Source organism: Globicephala melas, chromosome 20 (genome assembly GCF_963455315.2).
Source record: "Globicephala melas chromosome 20, mGloMel1.2, whole genome shotgun sequence".
NCBI lineage: Eukaryota > Metazoa > Chordata > Mammalia > Artiodactyla > Delphinidae > Globicephala > Globicephala melas.
Genome location: NC_083333.1, coordinates 6,612,815 through 6,625,653, shown reverse-complemented (window position 1 = coordinate 6,625,653; position 12,839 = coordinate 6,612,815). Strand labels below are relative to the sequence as shown.

The window sequence follows — 12,839 nt, the reverse complement described above, 5'->3', positions numbered from 1 at the left end:
TCAGTATTCACAGGAGGTTTTGGGAGAACGTGATAGCTCTTCCGCCGGGTGTGCACGAACGGACTTGGCTTCCGCTGCTTCCTCGGTCTCGCTCGGTGTGGCGAATCTGCCGTTGCGACACAATGGCTGGGAGCGCAAGGCCCCACGGGAGGCTTGTGGAATCTGCTGTGGGAAGAAGGGAAGCCAGGTTTCTTAGGCAGCCACAGTCATGGGGGAGACGGCCCGCAGTGCCGCGGGCTCCGCGCCTGGGGAGGCGGCTTCCGCCGAAGCCCCGCTGCAGTACAGCCTTCTTCTGCAGTACCTGGTGGGTGACAAGCGTCAGCCCCGGCTCCTGGAGCCTGGGAGCCTGGGCGGGATCCCGAGTCCGGCCAAGAGTGAGGAGCAGAAGATGGTCGAGAGGGCGATGGAAAGCTGCGCCTTCAAGGCGGCGCTGGCCTGCTTGGGAGGTGAGGCGAGGAGGGGGGCCTTTGGGAGGCTTAGGGCTTGGGCGGCATAGGGGTCCCCTGCCAATAAGACCACGCGCCTGGGAGGCGAGGAGTCCATGGGCTTCGACCTTGACCCACCCCCGCCTGGTTCAGTGAGCTCGAGCAGCGCCTCCCTAGATCCCGAGGGTGGCTTTCGCCTCTGGAAATTGGATCAGAGAATCGATCCTGGGTCGGGACCTGGGGGTTCTAAGATGGTTGACTTCATTCATTCATTCGCTTTTAAATAATCATTTTCCAACAACTTGTTACTTTGCAGCTATCACGTGTCAGGCGGTGGAAAGACAGGGTGAGAACAAGATCCTTGTTCTCATGAAGCTAACATTTTAATATACATAGAAAATTGTTGAGAAGGAGCCTGGAGGAGAGCTCTGCAGACATAGGGCCCAGCACCTGCAAAGGTCTGGCCGGAAGTGGCTTGAGGTTAGAAAAACAGAAAGGCCAGTGAGGCCAGTGTGACTAGACAGCAGGGAAAGAGGGGGAAAGAAGTCTGGACTTGGCTTTTTTTTTTTTTTTTTTAACGTTTTGAGGATTTGAGAATGTATGTGTCCCTCCTGTATGCAGAATAAAGAGGGTGGCCACATTTGCAGGTGATTTGAAGTCTCATTGAGGATGAAAGGCAATTAAGAAAGGAATGTAGGTGAGAGTGCACATGTGAAGTAGAGCAGAAAGAAAAAAAGATCTTTTTTGGTTGGGGGAAGGCCACAAGAGGAGGTGAGACTAGAGCGTGTCTTGGAGGATTGAGAGAATGGGGTTAGACAAAGAGGAGGAGAAACAGCATTTCAAGTTGGGGGTGGGGTGAGGGATTTGGGCTTTTTGCCTTCAGGCATTAGGGCAGTCATTGATGGTTTTTAAATTATTTTTTTAATGTTTATGTATGTATTTATTTTGGCTGCGCTGGGTCTTAGTTGCGGCACGCGGGATCTTTAGTTGCGGCATGCGAACTCTTAGTTGCAGCATGCATGTGGGATCTAGTTCCCTGACCAGAAATCGAACCCAGCCCCCTGCATTGGGAGCGTGGAGTCTTACCCACTGGACCACCAGGGAAGTCCCCGTTGATGGTTTTTTAGAGGGTAACAAGTGGTAATGAGCATGATGACTCAAGGTGGAGTGTGATGAAGGAAAGGAAAGTCTGTGGATAGGGAGACCATATAGGGAACTTGCTAGACTGAAGCTCCGTGAGACATGGACTGGGTCTTTGTTCATCATTGTGCCTGACCCTAATAAATACATATCTGTTGAAATGATGAATGAGTCTTTGTAGTGCACCAGGGGCGAAGTGATAAAGGCCTTAGACTAGGATGATAATTGTGGACATAGGGTTACAGGGGGAAGCAAAGAAACAGTCAGAAATGCCCCTGAAGTTTGGAGTAGGAGTGACTGGAAAGAAGGAGCCATAAGCAGGAAAGTCTGGAGGGGAGGTGCCCATGATTTCATTGAACGTATACCGACCTTGAGGTGGCAAGAGGACATCCATGTTGAAATGTCCAGCAGGCTCAGGAAGGTCAGCTGTGGACAGCAGTGTGGGGTTTGCCGTTTGGTAGCTTTGTGACCTTAGGGAAATTAGTTAACCTCTCTGAGCCTCAGTTACTTCACCTACAGAAAGGAGAGGATAATAATATCTATCTCACAGGACTATTGTGAAGAATAAATGAGGCTGGGACTATAAAGCATCAGAGTGATTGGCACATGGTATTTACCAAATGAGTATTATGGATGTCACCGTCGTCAAGGGAGTGATTTGCAAAGTTGATACCTGAACTTGAGGGTGACTGGTTTACATGTGAGAGTGTAGAGAGAGAAAGAGGGTTAAAGACTGAATTTTGAGGAATGTTAGAAAATGAAAGGAGGAAGAAATCCAAGAAGAGTCAGAGAAGAAGCTGCCAACAAGATAGATTCTGGATTTTGTAACGTGGAAACCAGACAAGTAGAGAGTTTTCCAGGCAAGAAGGGGCGTCCTCTTCGCTGGTGGCCATCCAAAAGGTGCTATTTGAGTATGACCCCATTACAGTAATCCAGAAAACATACCAAAGAAATCTTCATCTCTGTGTTTGTTTTTAGGATTTGTCTTGGGAGGTGCATTTGGGGTGTTCACTGCTGGCATTGATACCAATGTGGGCTTTGACCCTAAGGATCCTTACCGCACACCTACAGCAAAAGAAGTTCTTAAAGACATGGGGCAGAGAGGAATGTCCTACGCCAAAAATTTTGCCATCGTGGGCGCCATGTTTTCTTGCACTGAGTGTTTGGTAGAATCTGTAAGTGTCCCTGTCTTCTGAGAAAGCCTTGCCTGTTTCCATCTTGGGACTTCTCAAGAGAAATACTCTTAATGCTACTAGAAAGCAGGTCAGAAATGTCCAATACTTGCTAGATTAAATTTCCATGAAGTAGTCCCTAATGTAAACTTTTTGTGCGTTTATGATTTGGGCTTGCATTATTTTTTACTTGTTTTTGGAGGCTAGAAGTTGGTTAATGAGTTTTATTTATTTTTTGGCTGCACCGCGCTGCTTGCAGGATCTTGGTTCCCCAACCAGGGATTGAACCCAGGCTCCCTGCAGTGGAAGCACGGAGTCCTCACCACTGGACTGCCAGGGAATTCCCAGTGAATGATTTTAAACAGAATACTTACTGGGGAACTGAGACGAGATTTTGATTACTTCTCAAATGTTACACTTGGTTTCAGCGCTCTGGTACCACCTGCAGGAAGCATTTATGAACACATTCAAATTTTAGGAACTATACTTTTGAAAGAGAAAAAGATAGGTTTCCTTTGGGGAGGGACTAAATTCGCCAGCCAGAAACCCCATCTTTTTTTTTCCTTAATCATCTTGTCTGGTGTGTTTCTTTGGCTCTGAACTGCTCTTCTCCACCCACAGTACCGGGGAAAATCAGATTGGAAGAACAGTGTCATCAGTGGCTGCATCACTGGAGGAGCCATTGGTTTCAGAGGTTAGTAAACAGTTCTCAGATGGTTTTCTTTGTGGCCTTGGACAACATGCTGAAGTTGACATTTCTAAACATATGAGCATTCCAAGGACAGCCCAAGGCGTATGTGGACACTTGATATTCTTCCCTTCTGACAAGTAAATCACGTTTGCTTCTGTGTTAACTCAGTTTTGGAAACTTTCTAGTATCTAGATCAGGGTTTCTGATCCTTGGCATTGTTGACATTTTAGACCAGATACATGTTTGCTAGGGGGAGGGGGGCGCTGTCCTGTGCATGGTAGGATGTATAGCATCCCTGGCCTCTACCCCCTAGATGCTAGTAGCATCCTTTAGTGGTGACAAGTAAAAGTGTCTCCAGACATTGCCAAATGTCCCCTGGGGAACAAAGTCACCCCCAGGTGAGAACCACAGAGAGATCTAGATCTATCTTAGAAAAAAGAACTGCCCCCATCTTGAACGTACGGGAAGAACTTCCTCATAATATGCAGGTGTGTGTTGCTATGCGGGAAAGTACAGAAGCATAGCTGGGCCCCATTTGGCCAAATGGCAGGCTCTGCTGAAATTTCAGTTTCACGCATTGCAAACAGACATCTTTCTTCGTACTATACAACTGTCATTTTAATTTGTGTGTAAGTTATCACGGTAATAGGGTTCTTAGATATCTACCCCTTGAAAGCCAAATATAGGTATTCTAGAAATGTTGGATTATCATCTATAAACAACAAAGAAAAAAACCGGTTCCCTGCCACTTCTCCGTGTTGGTGTGTCTGTCAAGAGTGTGGTGCAGCGCGTCAGTGACAGGGTGTTCTTAACAGTGTACATTGCTGGGCTGCTCTCCATCTGCTGTGCCCGGACTTATCCAAAGCAAAAAGCCTTTTTTCTCATTTTCTGAGAGGCAGGATAATTTGCTATCATTAAAACCTGATTTTCCTCCTCAAACAGCCATTTGTGATTTATGGAGTAACTTCCCCTTTGGTCTTCCCATGTCTCAGCTTTGTCAGGGCCTTTGAGAGGCTCAGCTCCTTCTAGGATTGCTTTGATCACCTTCCCAGGAATTTATTCCATAAACAAATCAGGGTACAGGCCATATGCTTTCACTTGATTCCAAGGGCTGGTTCTCTTAACCAGTTTCCTGCCTGTGAGGGGCTATTTTCATGAGGCTGGAAATAGTAATTCTTTAGAACGAGAGAAGTTAAATGAACGTACAGTTAGATAAAAGCACACTGGATCAGATCGTGTGCACAGCTTCACTGAAGTCTTCCAGCTCTCTGCTAGGTTGAATGATTTGGAACGCGTCCGCCGGTTTCTTTGCGTCTGCGGGTACCCAGGCTCTTCCTGAGTGCAGCCTGACCCGGCATCTGTCACCACAGGTGATGTCATTTGTGTTTGCTTTGCAGCTGGCGTAAAGGCTGGGGTCATTGGTTGTGGAGGTTTTGCTGCTTTCTCTGCTGCGATCGATTATTACCTACGGTGAGAGCAGTTGCCTCCAGGGAAGGATGATGCCAGCCCAGGATCAGAGCTGTTCTGTGTAGGGCAGTGTCTGCACCATGCCGGGGCACTTGCTTCAGAGACTGAAGACATTTGTTTTCCCTCACATAGTTGGTGTCGTGAGGGAGCTGCCTGGCTGCAATCTGCCACCTCTGAGCTGCCACGCTCTCTGCTCCTGGACTCCAGCCAGGCTGTGGGGGGCTGTGCCACGCCAGCCGCTCTCTTTCGGGCAGATCAGGAGTCAGCGTGTTGACCTGTAGGAGTTGAGTCCCGCAGACGTTCAGTCCTGACCACAACTGGCCCTCTGGTGGTTTGGTGCCGTGGGAATGGAGGGAACTTCACATATACCCGGGAAGCTGTTCTACCTTGGACCTCCATGCCGTCATCCATCTCACACACTGGGGCAGGGCAAAGTGAATTTATGCCATCCGACCAATGATGTCATTTTGTTTAGTGTTCTGCCTTGTTAAAAAACATATATATATATGTATTTATATTACAGTTTAAAAGGTTGGCTTATTTTTATTTTCAAATTCCACAATTCCCAAAAATGGTTCCAGGTGCCCAAAGATTGAACATACATAGGGAAAGCGTGAGCAAACTCCTGCGAAGTTTGGGAATGTTAGGTTCCCAGGATCTGCAGAGTAGCGTTATCCTCACTGAGATTGTTACGTTGGCCAGGGCCTTCCCCTAAAGAAGCCCAGCCTAGCCATGTCCTAGGATGCGTTGAAACTCCACGCATAACCCCTGCTGGCCTCTTCTAAGAAATCCCTCCTGTGGGCTGGCCAATGGGAATGCCTGCGGTCTAAACCACACACGGGTGTTCCGCTCTGACCACCAGACCAGGCCCGGCTCAAGGACACAGTGTGTGAAGGGTCCTGCTCTGGTCCTCCTGGTGACTAAGTCACAGCAGCCACTGGTTACGATCAGACCGAGTTGAGGAGCTGTTCACCGCTACCATTTTTCTCTGATGTCAGCGTTTTTCTTTCTTCCTTAAACATATTAGTCTTTTTGACTTGACCTGGTAGCCTTTTTTTCTGACAGTAGCAGCTCAGCCTAATTCTGTGCCATATGCAAAGAAATAGCCTTTTACAATTGGGATCTGCCACAGATGCTGCTTTACTCGGGTGCTCTGGTGGTGGGGTGAGGATGAACTCGGGACAGGCAGGTAGCTTGGTGGGGGCCATGCAATTCCAGCCACCGTAAGCCAGTGGTAACGTCTCCTTTATTCTACCTTTGCCTTTTTGCCTCTTTTTGGCTTTCGGCCCCCTTGTCTGCCGTCTTCCAGCTCACCCACCCTTAACCAGAACTCAGACTCAGCTGAACCATCCAGACATCCTGAGTGAGTGTGTGTGTGAGATAATGTCAAACCCAGCTGGTAACACCTTCCTCTGGCCATGTCTGCTGTTGCCTTTGGAATGAGTGAGCCAGTACACAAGACTCATGTCCTTCTATGGGGAATTCTATAGAATGCCTGTCCCAGTCTCAGTCACGAGGCTTCACTGCGGCTAGGCTGGCTGGAGTATCCTCACAGGTCAGAGAACAAATGTAGGAGTGTTTCCTCTACCGTCTGTAAATAAGTCGCCTATAAGCACTTAGAGCAAGAGTAGATACTCCTACCCTGGCACCTGCTACAGTGCTAGAAGCCCAGCATCTTCTACCATCCAGTCTAGTGCGTGGGGTCAAATACATTGACTGACTGAGTACAGGAAACTGTCCTCACGACTGCCTTGAAAAAGATGAGCCCCGGGCTGTCAGTAGCCATCAGTTCAATAAGCCAAGCATTGTCCACGTTGACTATTCAATCAAGAGAGGAGATGAATAGCTTCCTGTTTTAGATGGCTAAGGAGGCAGTATGAGCTCATAAACCAAACACCAATTTTCAGAGACATCTGTTCCTGATCTCCAGAATAAACACAGTGTCCAATGGCTTAGGCTGGTGGAAGCCTACATTAACCCCACTAGCTCTCTTATCGGGAGGATGGGCCTCTAGGGGATGCAGACTCGCCAACGAGCAGATGAGGACAAAAGGCTGCCCCAAGGACCTGCTACTTCCAAGGAAAATGGAGAGAAAATTCACATAAGATAAGCCTCCACTTGAATGGACAACAACTTCCTGCCATCTCTCTGAGGCACACTGATGGCCACGTCCCTGGTGGGGCAGTTGTATTTCATGAAAAGAACCGGCTGGTGACTGAGGTGGAGGCGTTGGTGAAAGAGCAAGGACGGGGCATGGGCTCATCGCCCCCCAAAACCGCCACAGTCTCCACAGGCCGAAGGGACGCTCAAGGGTGAGTTCACTAGGTAAACAGATTCTTGGAAGCACATCTGGATGCAGCTGGAAGAGTTAAATATTTAGATTGGTGGTCTTCCCTGGACTCCTGAGAACACAAACGTCCACACCACAGGGCTGAGTTGTGTGCAAATGTTGGGGCTTTGCATTTTTTTTATTAACATTTTCCTCTCACGTGGTTTACATCAATTTATAATCTACGTAAGTTGAAACAGAACATAGACCAAAGAAAAATATATCCTTACCAACTTATTAAAGTCAAATATTAATGAAGTGTCCCATCCTACCTGTATCAGCAAACACCGGTGGCCCACAGCCGTTGCCAGCAAGGACAGGCATGCAGGATTCCTGTAGCCTGTCTTGACGGGCCTCTGTTGGCACAGACTGCCCTGCTGGGCACAGTGGCTGGGGCTTCTGGGCTGCACAGTCCCTGTCTCGTAGGAGAACCCACGGGCTATTTCCTCAGTGCAGCTCAGTCCAGGTCTGGTACCCCGCCCCTCCCTGCTCTTGGGGGTGGAATTTATAAATATTCTGAGCCTTTTGCATTTCTCAGCCCTTCCGGCCTTCCTCCCATTCTCATTGCCTAAGTGAGGTTGGGGGGCTGCAGTACACCTGATGCTGAGAAGCAAACCTCCCTTGTTTTGGGGAGGTGGGAGGCACCCATTTGGGGCTGTAAATAGCTCTAGCTGGCCCTCCAGTTCATTCCAGTCAATGGCTGTGGAAGCAAGAGCCTTCCATGCCACATACCAGCTCCTGAGTGCCGAGCAGACTCCAGGGATGATCAGACACTGGGGATCTTCAGACTCAAGCGGCCTTCTTTCTCTACCCCCTGTCTCAGAGAGCGGGGCTCCTTGCTGAGCTGCTAGCAGGCAGCTAGGGGGTCAGTACTGCCCTCCTCTTAGGCATCTCTTTCCTCCGATGTGCACAGAATGTGTACCGTTCTGCCCATGATTGGGCAACAGGTGTAAACAAGATGAGAAAGGGCCCTTCCTCTCACTGAGCAAGTGCGACGGCTTTAGGGCCCTAAACCCTTCTTTAAAACAGCTCTGAGCTCAAGCTAGGGGAGCTCTTCTCTCCAATCCTGAGGGCCTAGAATCTAGTCTCTGCCACATAGGAGAGCCAGGGAGCTGTGTACTGCAGCTCCAATCTCTGCAGCCCGGGAGTGTCTGCCCTCCCAGGCTAACTGCCAGAGGCCAGCGGCCCCTGCTCAGGTGGGGAGAAATTGCACTTTGGGGGTACTTCTCCTTTCCAGTGCTGAGCAGCGGGCCTCGGTGTTGGGATCGGAACCTGCTGATCCCCTACTCTGGAGCAGAGCGTCCACAACGAGGGTCCCCTGCAAAACCCAGTCCCGAGAGAGGCAGGTACCTGTGACTCCTCATTCTTCCCCAGCTCCTGGAGTTTCCCCGAGTTCACCTACAAGGCTGCATCTAGAAGCCGAGGGTGGAAGGCAGCACCAGGACGGCTGGCTAGCTGGACCGTGCCTGCCTTTCCCAGGGCCTGGAGCACACGTGGCCGTGGGGGCTGCCCCTGGCAGTGCTTGGCTGTGGAGAAAGTGTAAACCCTAAGGCAAAGGTGCCACGAGGTACGGGAGGCACCGGGAAGGACTAGCCCTCCTGGACAGAACCTGCCTGTTTCTGGACACCTGCTTCAGCCGTAGTAGCTGCCCTCCCAGAAGCCCAGCTCCACGAGAAAAGCCACCACAACTGCTTGCTGCCGAGAGCCTCTTCCCCCCAGCCTAGGACACCCAGCGCTCCCTGGCGCTCCTCTCAACGTCCCACCTGTCCCTTTTCCCCGGCGGCCTGACCCTCCCACCTCCCCCGATTCTTTCCTGACCCTCTGGCTACCTTGGTAGCAGGTCACTTGTGAGTCTTGTATACTCAAAGGAAACAGAACAGCAAGGGAAAAGGAACTGAAAAGCAGAAGAAACAGTCAAAGATGCCTCACTCGTACTGGAGACAGAACAGATAAACCCAGAAATGGAGAGTCTCAGGTGGAAAAATCCCAGAAATCCGCCCTCCAGCCTGTGCTAAGCTGAGGATTAGTGTGAGTCTGTCTCCTTGTCCAACATTTGCACAGGCGGCAAGGCAAGCAGGTGCGCTTCCGCAGGCAGAGGGCAAGGAGAGGCCGGGGGCGGCAGGCGGCGGCGCGGCACGGGCCACCACTGCCACCGCCGCCCAGGGCCTCCTCAGAGCTTTCGAGGCGCTGGATCAAAAACCAAGGCTGCACATGCATGCAGGCAGGCTGGGAGGGAGGAGAGGGCGGAGGAAGACCGAGGGGAGGCTGCCAGGAGACTGCGATCTGGGGGCAGGGCCAAGAGAGGAGAAGCTGGCAGCAGTCACAGAGCGCAAAATAAAAGCCCTTGGACCGGACTCAGGAGGAAAGAAAGTGTTGGAGGAAATGAAAGAACAAAGCAGGCTGTCTGTGTGCCCACACCGGGTCGGTCACTACCTTTCCTGCATGACAAGTAGACGTAAAACAATTCCCAAACAGCACGGAGCATTAGACACAACTAGAGGAACAGAGGGCAGAGCCCGGGGTGCGCAGCAAGGCTGGGGCCGGGTCAGCTGGCTTTGTACAAGGTGGCACAAAAGATGCACGTCTTCCAGTTCTTGGAAATCTGTGTCCCTTGGAGTCTGGAGCGCTGGGTTTGGGAGTTCTCTATTGTAGTCCTTCAAGTCTGGGTTGGGTCCCCAGCTGGAGAGGCTGGCTCGGGCCACCCCCCCAGACGCTCCCACCTCGGGCTACACATCGGTGGAGAAGTACAGTGTGTTCCGCTTCAGTTCTGCGAAGGAGATGGGGGGGTGCTGCAGGTAGTAGAGAAGGACCTGGACCTGCGGGAAGACAGGGGAGACTGAGGCTGGGGTCCTCGCCCTGGAGGCCCTCTGACCCGCTGAGAAGCCCTGGTCTCCAGGCTGGGCCCCTGTGGCTCCCCGCTTCCCCTTCCTCTGAAGCCCAGGTGTGGCTGCCCATTTTCAGCAGTAGAGGGCGCTGCAGGGCAGCGGGTGGGGAGCCTGGGGCCACTTCGCCAACCTCAGTCATAAACTTCCAACCTGCTCCAGAGCTGGGCTTTGGCTTGGCAGCCCTGCTTCAGACCAGACCCCGCCCTGGGTCTTGTAGGGCTCCTAGGGAAGCTTCCTGACCCTGGAAGCGATGCTAGAGCTTCCGTGCGTGGGGACAAGGCCCCAGATTTTTCTGATACCCCTAGGCTTGCTTTCTGAGGCCCAGGCGCTCCCAGGATTGCAGCCAGCACTTGAGACAGACAACCTCTGGGCCCCTGGTCTAGGTTCCTACTTTTCAGCAGGACTGTCCAGAGCCCTGCCTCCCTGGTGACATCCTACAGACCATCGTCCCCGCTGTCAGGAGGGGAGGGGGTTAGGAGTCCTAGCTGTTCTCTCTCCACCCCTCAGGGAGGCTTGTCCTTCCCCTCCAGCAGCCGCAGGCCATGGGCAGTGCGTAGGTACCTGTGCCATGACATCGTGGGACCAGATGTCGGCAGCCGACGTGAGGTGTGCTTTGCTCTCCACTTCTGAGGGTCTCAGTAACGTGGGGCCGAACACAGTAGCCAGGTTGTGAAGGGACATCTTGTTGACGGGCTCCTTCTCAGCAACCCTGGGAGGGAGGGGAGGGGAGGGGAGGGGAGAAAAAAGTCATTCCTGGCAGCCACGTGGGGCTCCAGACCCTGAGCTGTTACCACTCCTGGAAGGATTCCCACAGGTGGTCACTAGCCTCCCTCTCCTGAGGGTAGAGACCGCTTGGTAGGGAGGGGACTCAGCCAAGGGACCAAGTTCCAAGCTATGTTCCAGTACGTTCCAGTAACAGATTCCCAGCTCCTGGGCCGCCCCTTGAACTGATGGTAAACTGTCAGAGCCAGAAGGACCCACTCCAACTCCCTTGCCTTAGAGATACTATTACTGGTTCAAGAACTTTCCCTATAGTAATTCATGCTCATCACAAACCTTTGCGTAGGTAATATTATCATCTCCACTGTACAGATGAAGAAACCAGAGTACAGAGAGGTTAAGTGACTTGCCCGAGGTTACACAGCTAGCAAGTGGCAGAGCTGGGGTCTGAACCCAGGCAGTTTGCCTCCAGAGCCCAGGCTCTTCCCCACAATCAGCCCAGCCGTGGAGGGGGGGCCCTGAGGAAGAGTCCGAGCAGGCGGGGCTGGGCAGGGGGCAAAGGCCTGAGGTCTGCCTGCTGCACTGTGGCAGGAACAACCCTCAACCCAGATGGAGCCCAGGGGCTGTTCTCCCAAGCTTTTCCAGAAGGGTCTGCCTCATGGGGCTCCAGAGCTGCCTCCCTTTGGATCTTCCTCTGCTTCTCTTGCATAATAAGCCAGATGCTCTGTAGATATTTCCCGAGTGACAGCAGGGGCTGCCATCTGTGGCTGGTGTCCAGCAGGCTCAGTACCAGCCAGCTCATCAGAGAGGCCCTGTGCCTCCCCCAGTCCCAAGCAATGTTTCTGGGGCTGAGACCCAGCCGCCCTGAACAGCGCCCCTCGCCGCACTCCCACTCCACCGTCACTCCACCCTCCAGGCCGGAGCCATCGATGCGCCTGCTGACTGCTTTGGAAACAGGCAGAAAAACACTGCCATGCCAGGAGGCAGCTGTGCAGCTGGCCCAGCCCCTCACCACACACACGCGCGCGCACACACACACACAAACACACACCCCGGCCAGGGCCCAGATGTGGGAACAGAGTGTGCCCGGTTCCCAGGGTGGAAAACCTAATGAATTTTCCTTCCCATTCCTCCTCTGTGTGTCCTCCCCACAGTGCTCGCCAAACTATTCGGGAATTGGTTGGGACTTCGGTCCTGGCCAAACCAGAGGGAAAATGTCTCATAATGGGAAAAACAAGACAGCAGCCCAGGCGTTCCCAGGTCTCTGGCCCTCCAGAGCCTGGCCTGGCCTGGTGGCCGAGCTGCCACTGGGAGCCTGGGCCTGAGGGCTCACGGCCCCTCACCAGGGGCTCCCTGGTCCCGGGTGGCAAATGGACTTAAGGGACGCCTGGGGACTTTTTCTCCCCACTCACACCTGGGACCAGTCCTGGACTCAAAAGTGAGTGCAAGGTCACCGTCAGGGCTAGCTTCCAGTATGAACTTTGCTGCAGGCATAACTTGAGCAGCTGTTGGTTTGACCTGACTGTGGAGGGGGCAGAGGAGAAGGTCGGAAGGGCTGTAGTTGAGGATCTGGGGGATGTGGCTTCTAAGGGCAGAGCTGCTGCTGACCCCAGGCAGTCCCTGCTGGGCTGGGGACTCAGATTCCCTATCTGTTCGATGAGCTGTGGGTCAAGACCAGCGGGCTTCAGATTTTTTTGACTGTGACCCACAAGCACACGCACACACACACACACACACACACGTCTGACCTGAGCATCCAGCACACGCAACGTGCGTAACTGAACAGAACAATAGGCACCCCAAGGCTGTCCCTCCTACTCCGTTTAAAAAATGCTAAGTGGACCGAATGACCTACTGACTGTAAATCCACCTACAGTCCTTGGCTCTAGCCCTGCCTTTCTAAGCATTCTCTAGCCAGTATTCGAGGTTGCCATTAGGACCCAAATATTTCTCAAAAGAGAAGAATGTGAACACAAGAATGTGAAGAGCAAACTCTCACCCTGCTATGGT

General features: G+C 52.2%; 2 protein-coding genes across 7 annotated transcripts in view; one reads left to right on the top strand and one right to left on the bottom strand.

Annotated features, from left to right (window-relative positions):
* On the top strand, positions 1 to 10,839 carry TIMM22 (translocase of inner mitochondrial membrane 22). 2 transcript variants are annotated; one of them, XM_060290975.2, is made up of 4 exons: positions 1 to 446; positions 2,544 to 2,740; positions 3,359 to 3,431; positions 5,028 to 10,839. In XM_060290975.2, exons 1-4 carry the CDS (start codon positions 209 to 211, stop codon positions 5,174 to 5,176), a joined length of 657 nt encoding a protein of 218 aa, XP_060146958.1. In that variant the 5' UTR covers positions 1 to 208; the 3' UTR covers positions 5,177 to 10,839. The 2 variants fall into 2 exon arrangements, with proteins under 2 accessions (XP_060146958.1, XP_030717768.1); XM_030861908.3 differs by having other exon boundaries at positions 38 to 446; positions 4,826 to 10,838.
* Positions 7,332 to 12,839, bottom strand: part of ABR (ABR activator of RhoGEF and GTPase) — a 178,160-nt gene continuing 172,652 nt past the window's right edge. For all 5 annotated transcript variants that reach the window (XM_030861900.2, XM_060290974.1, XM_030861901.2 and 2 more), the window contains 2 exons: positions 10,671 to 10,818; positions 7,332 to 10,040 (listed from right to left, as the gene is read on the bottom strand). In XM_030861900.2, the coding sequence (XP_030717760.2) occupies positions 9,951 to 10,040; positions 10,671 to 10,818 (238 nt within the window). In that variant the 3' untranslated portion in view covers positions 7,332 to 9,950. The remainder of the gene's footprint in view (positions 10,041 to 10,670; positions 10,819 to 12,839) is intronic.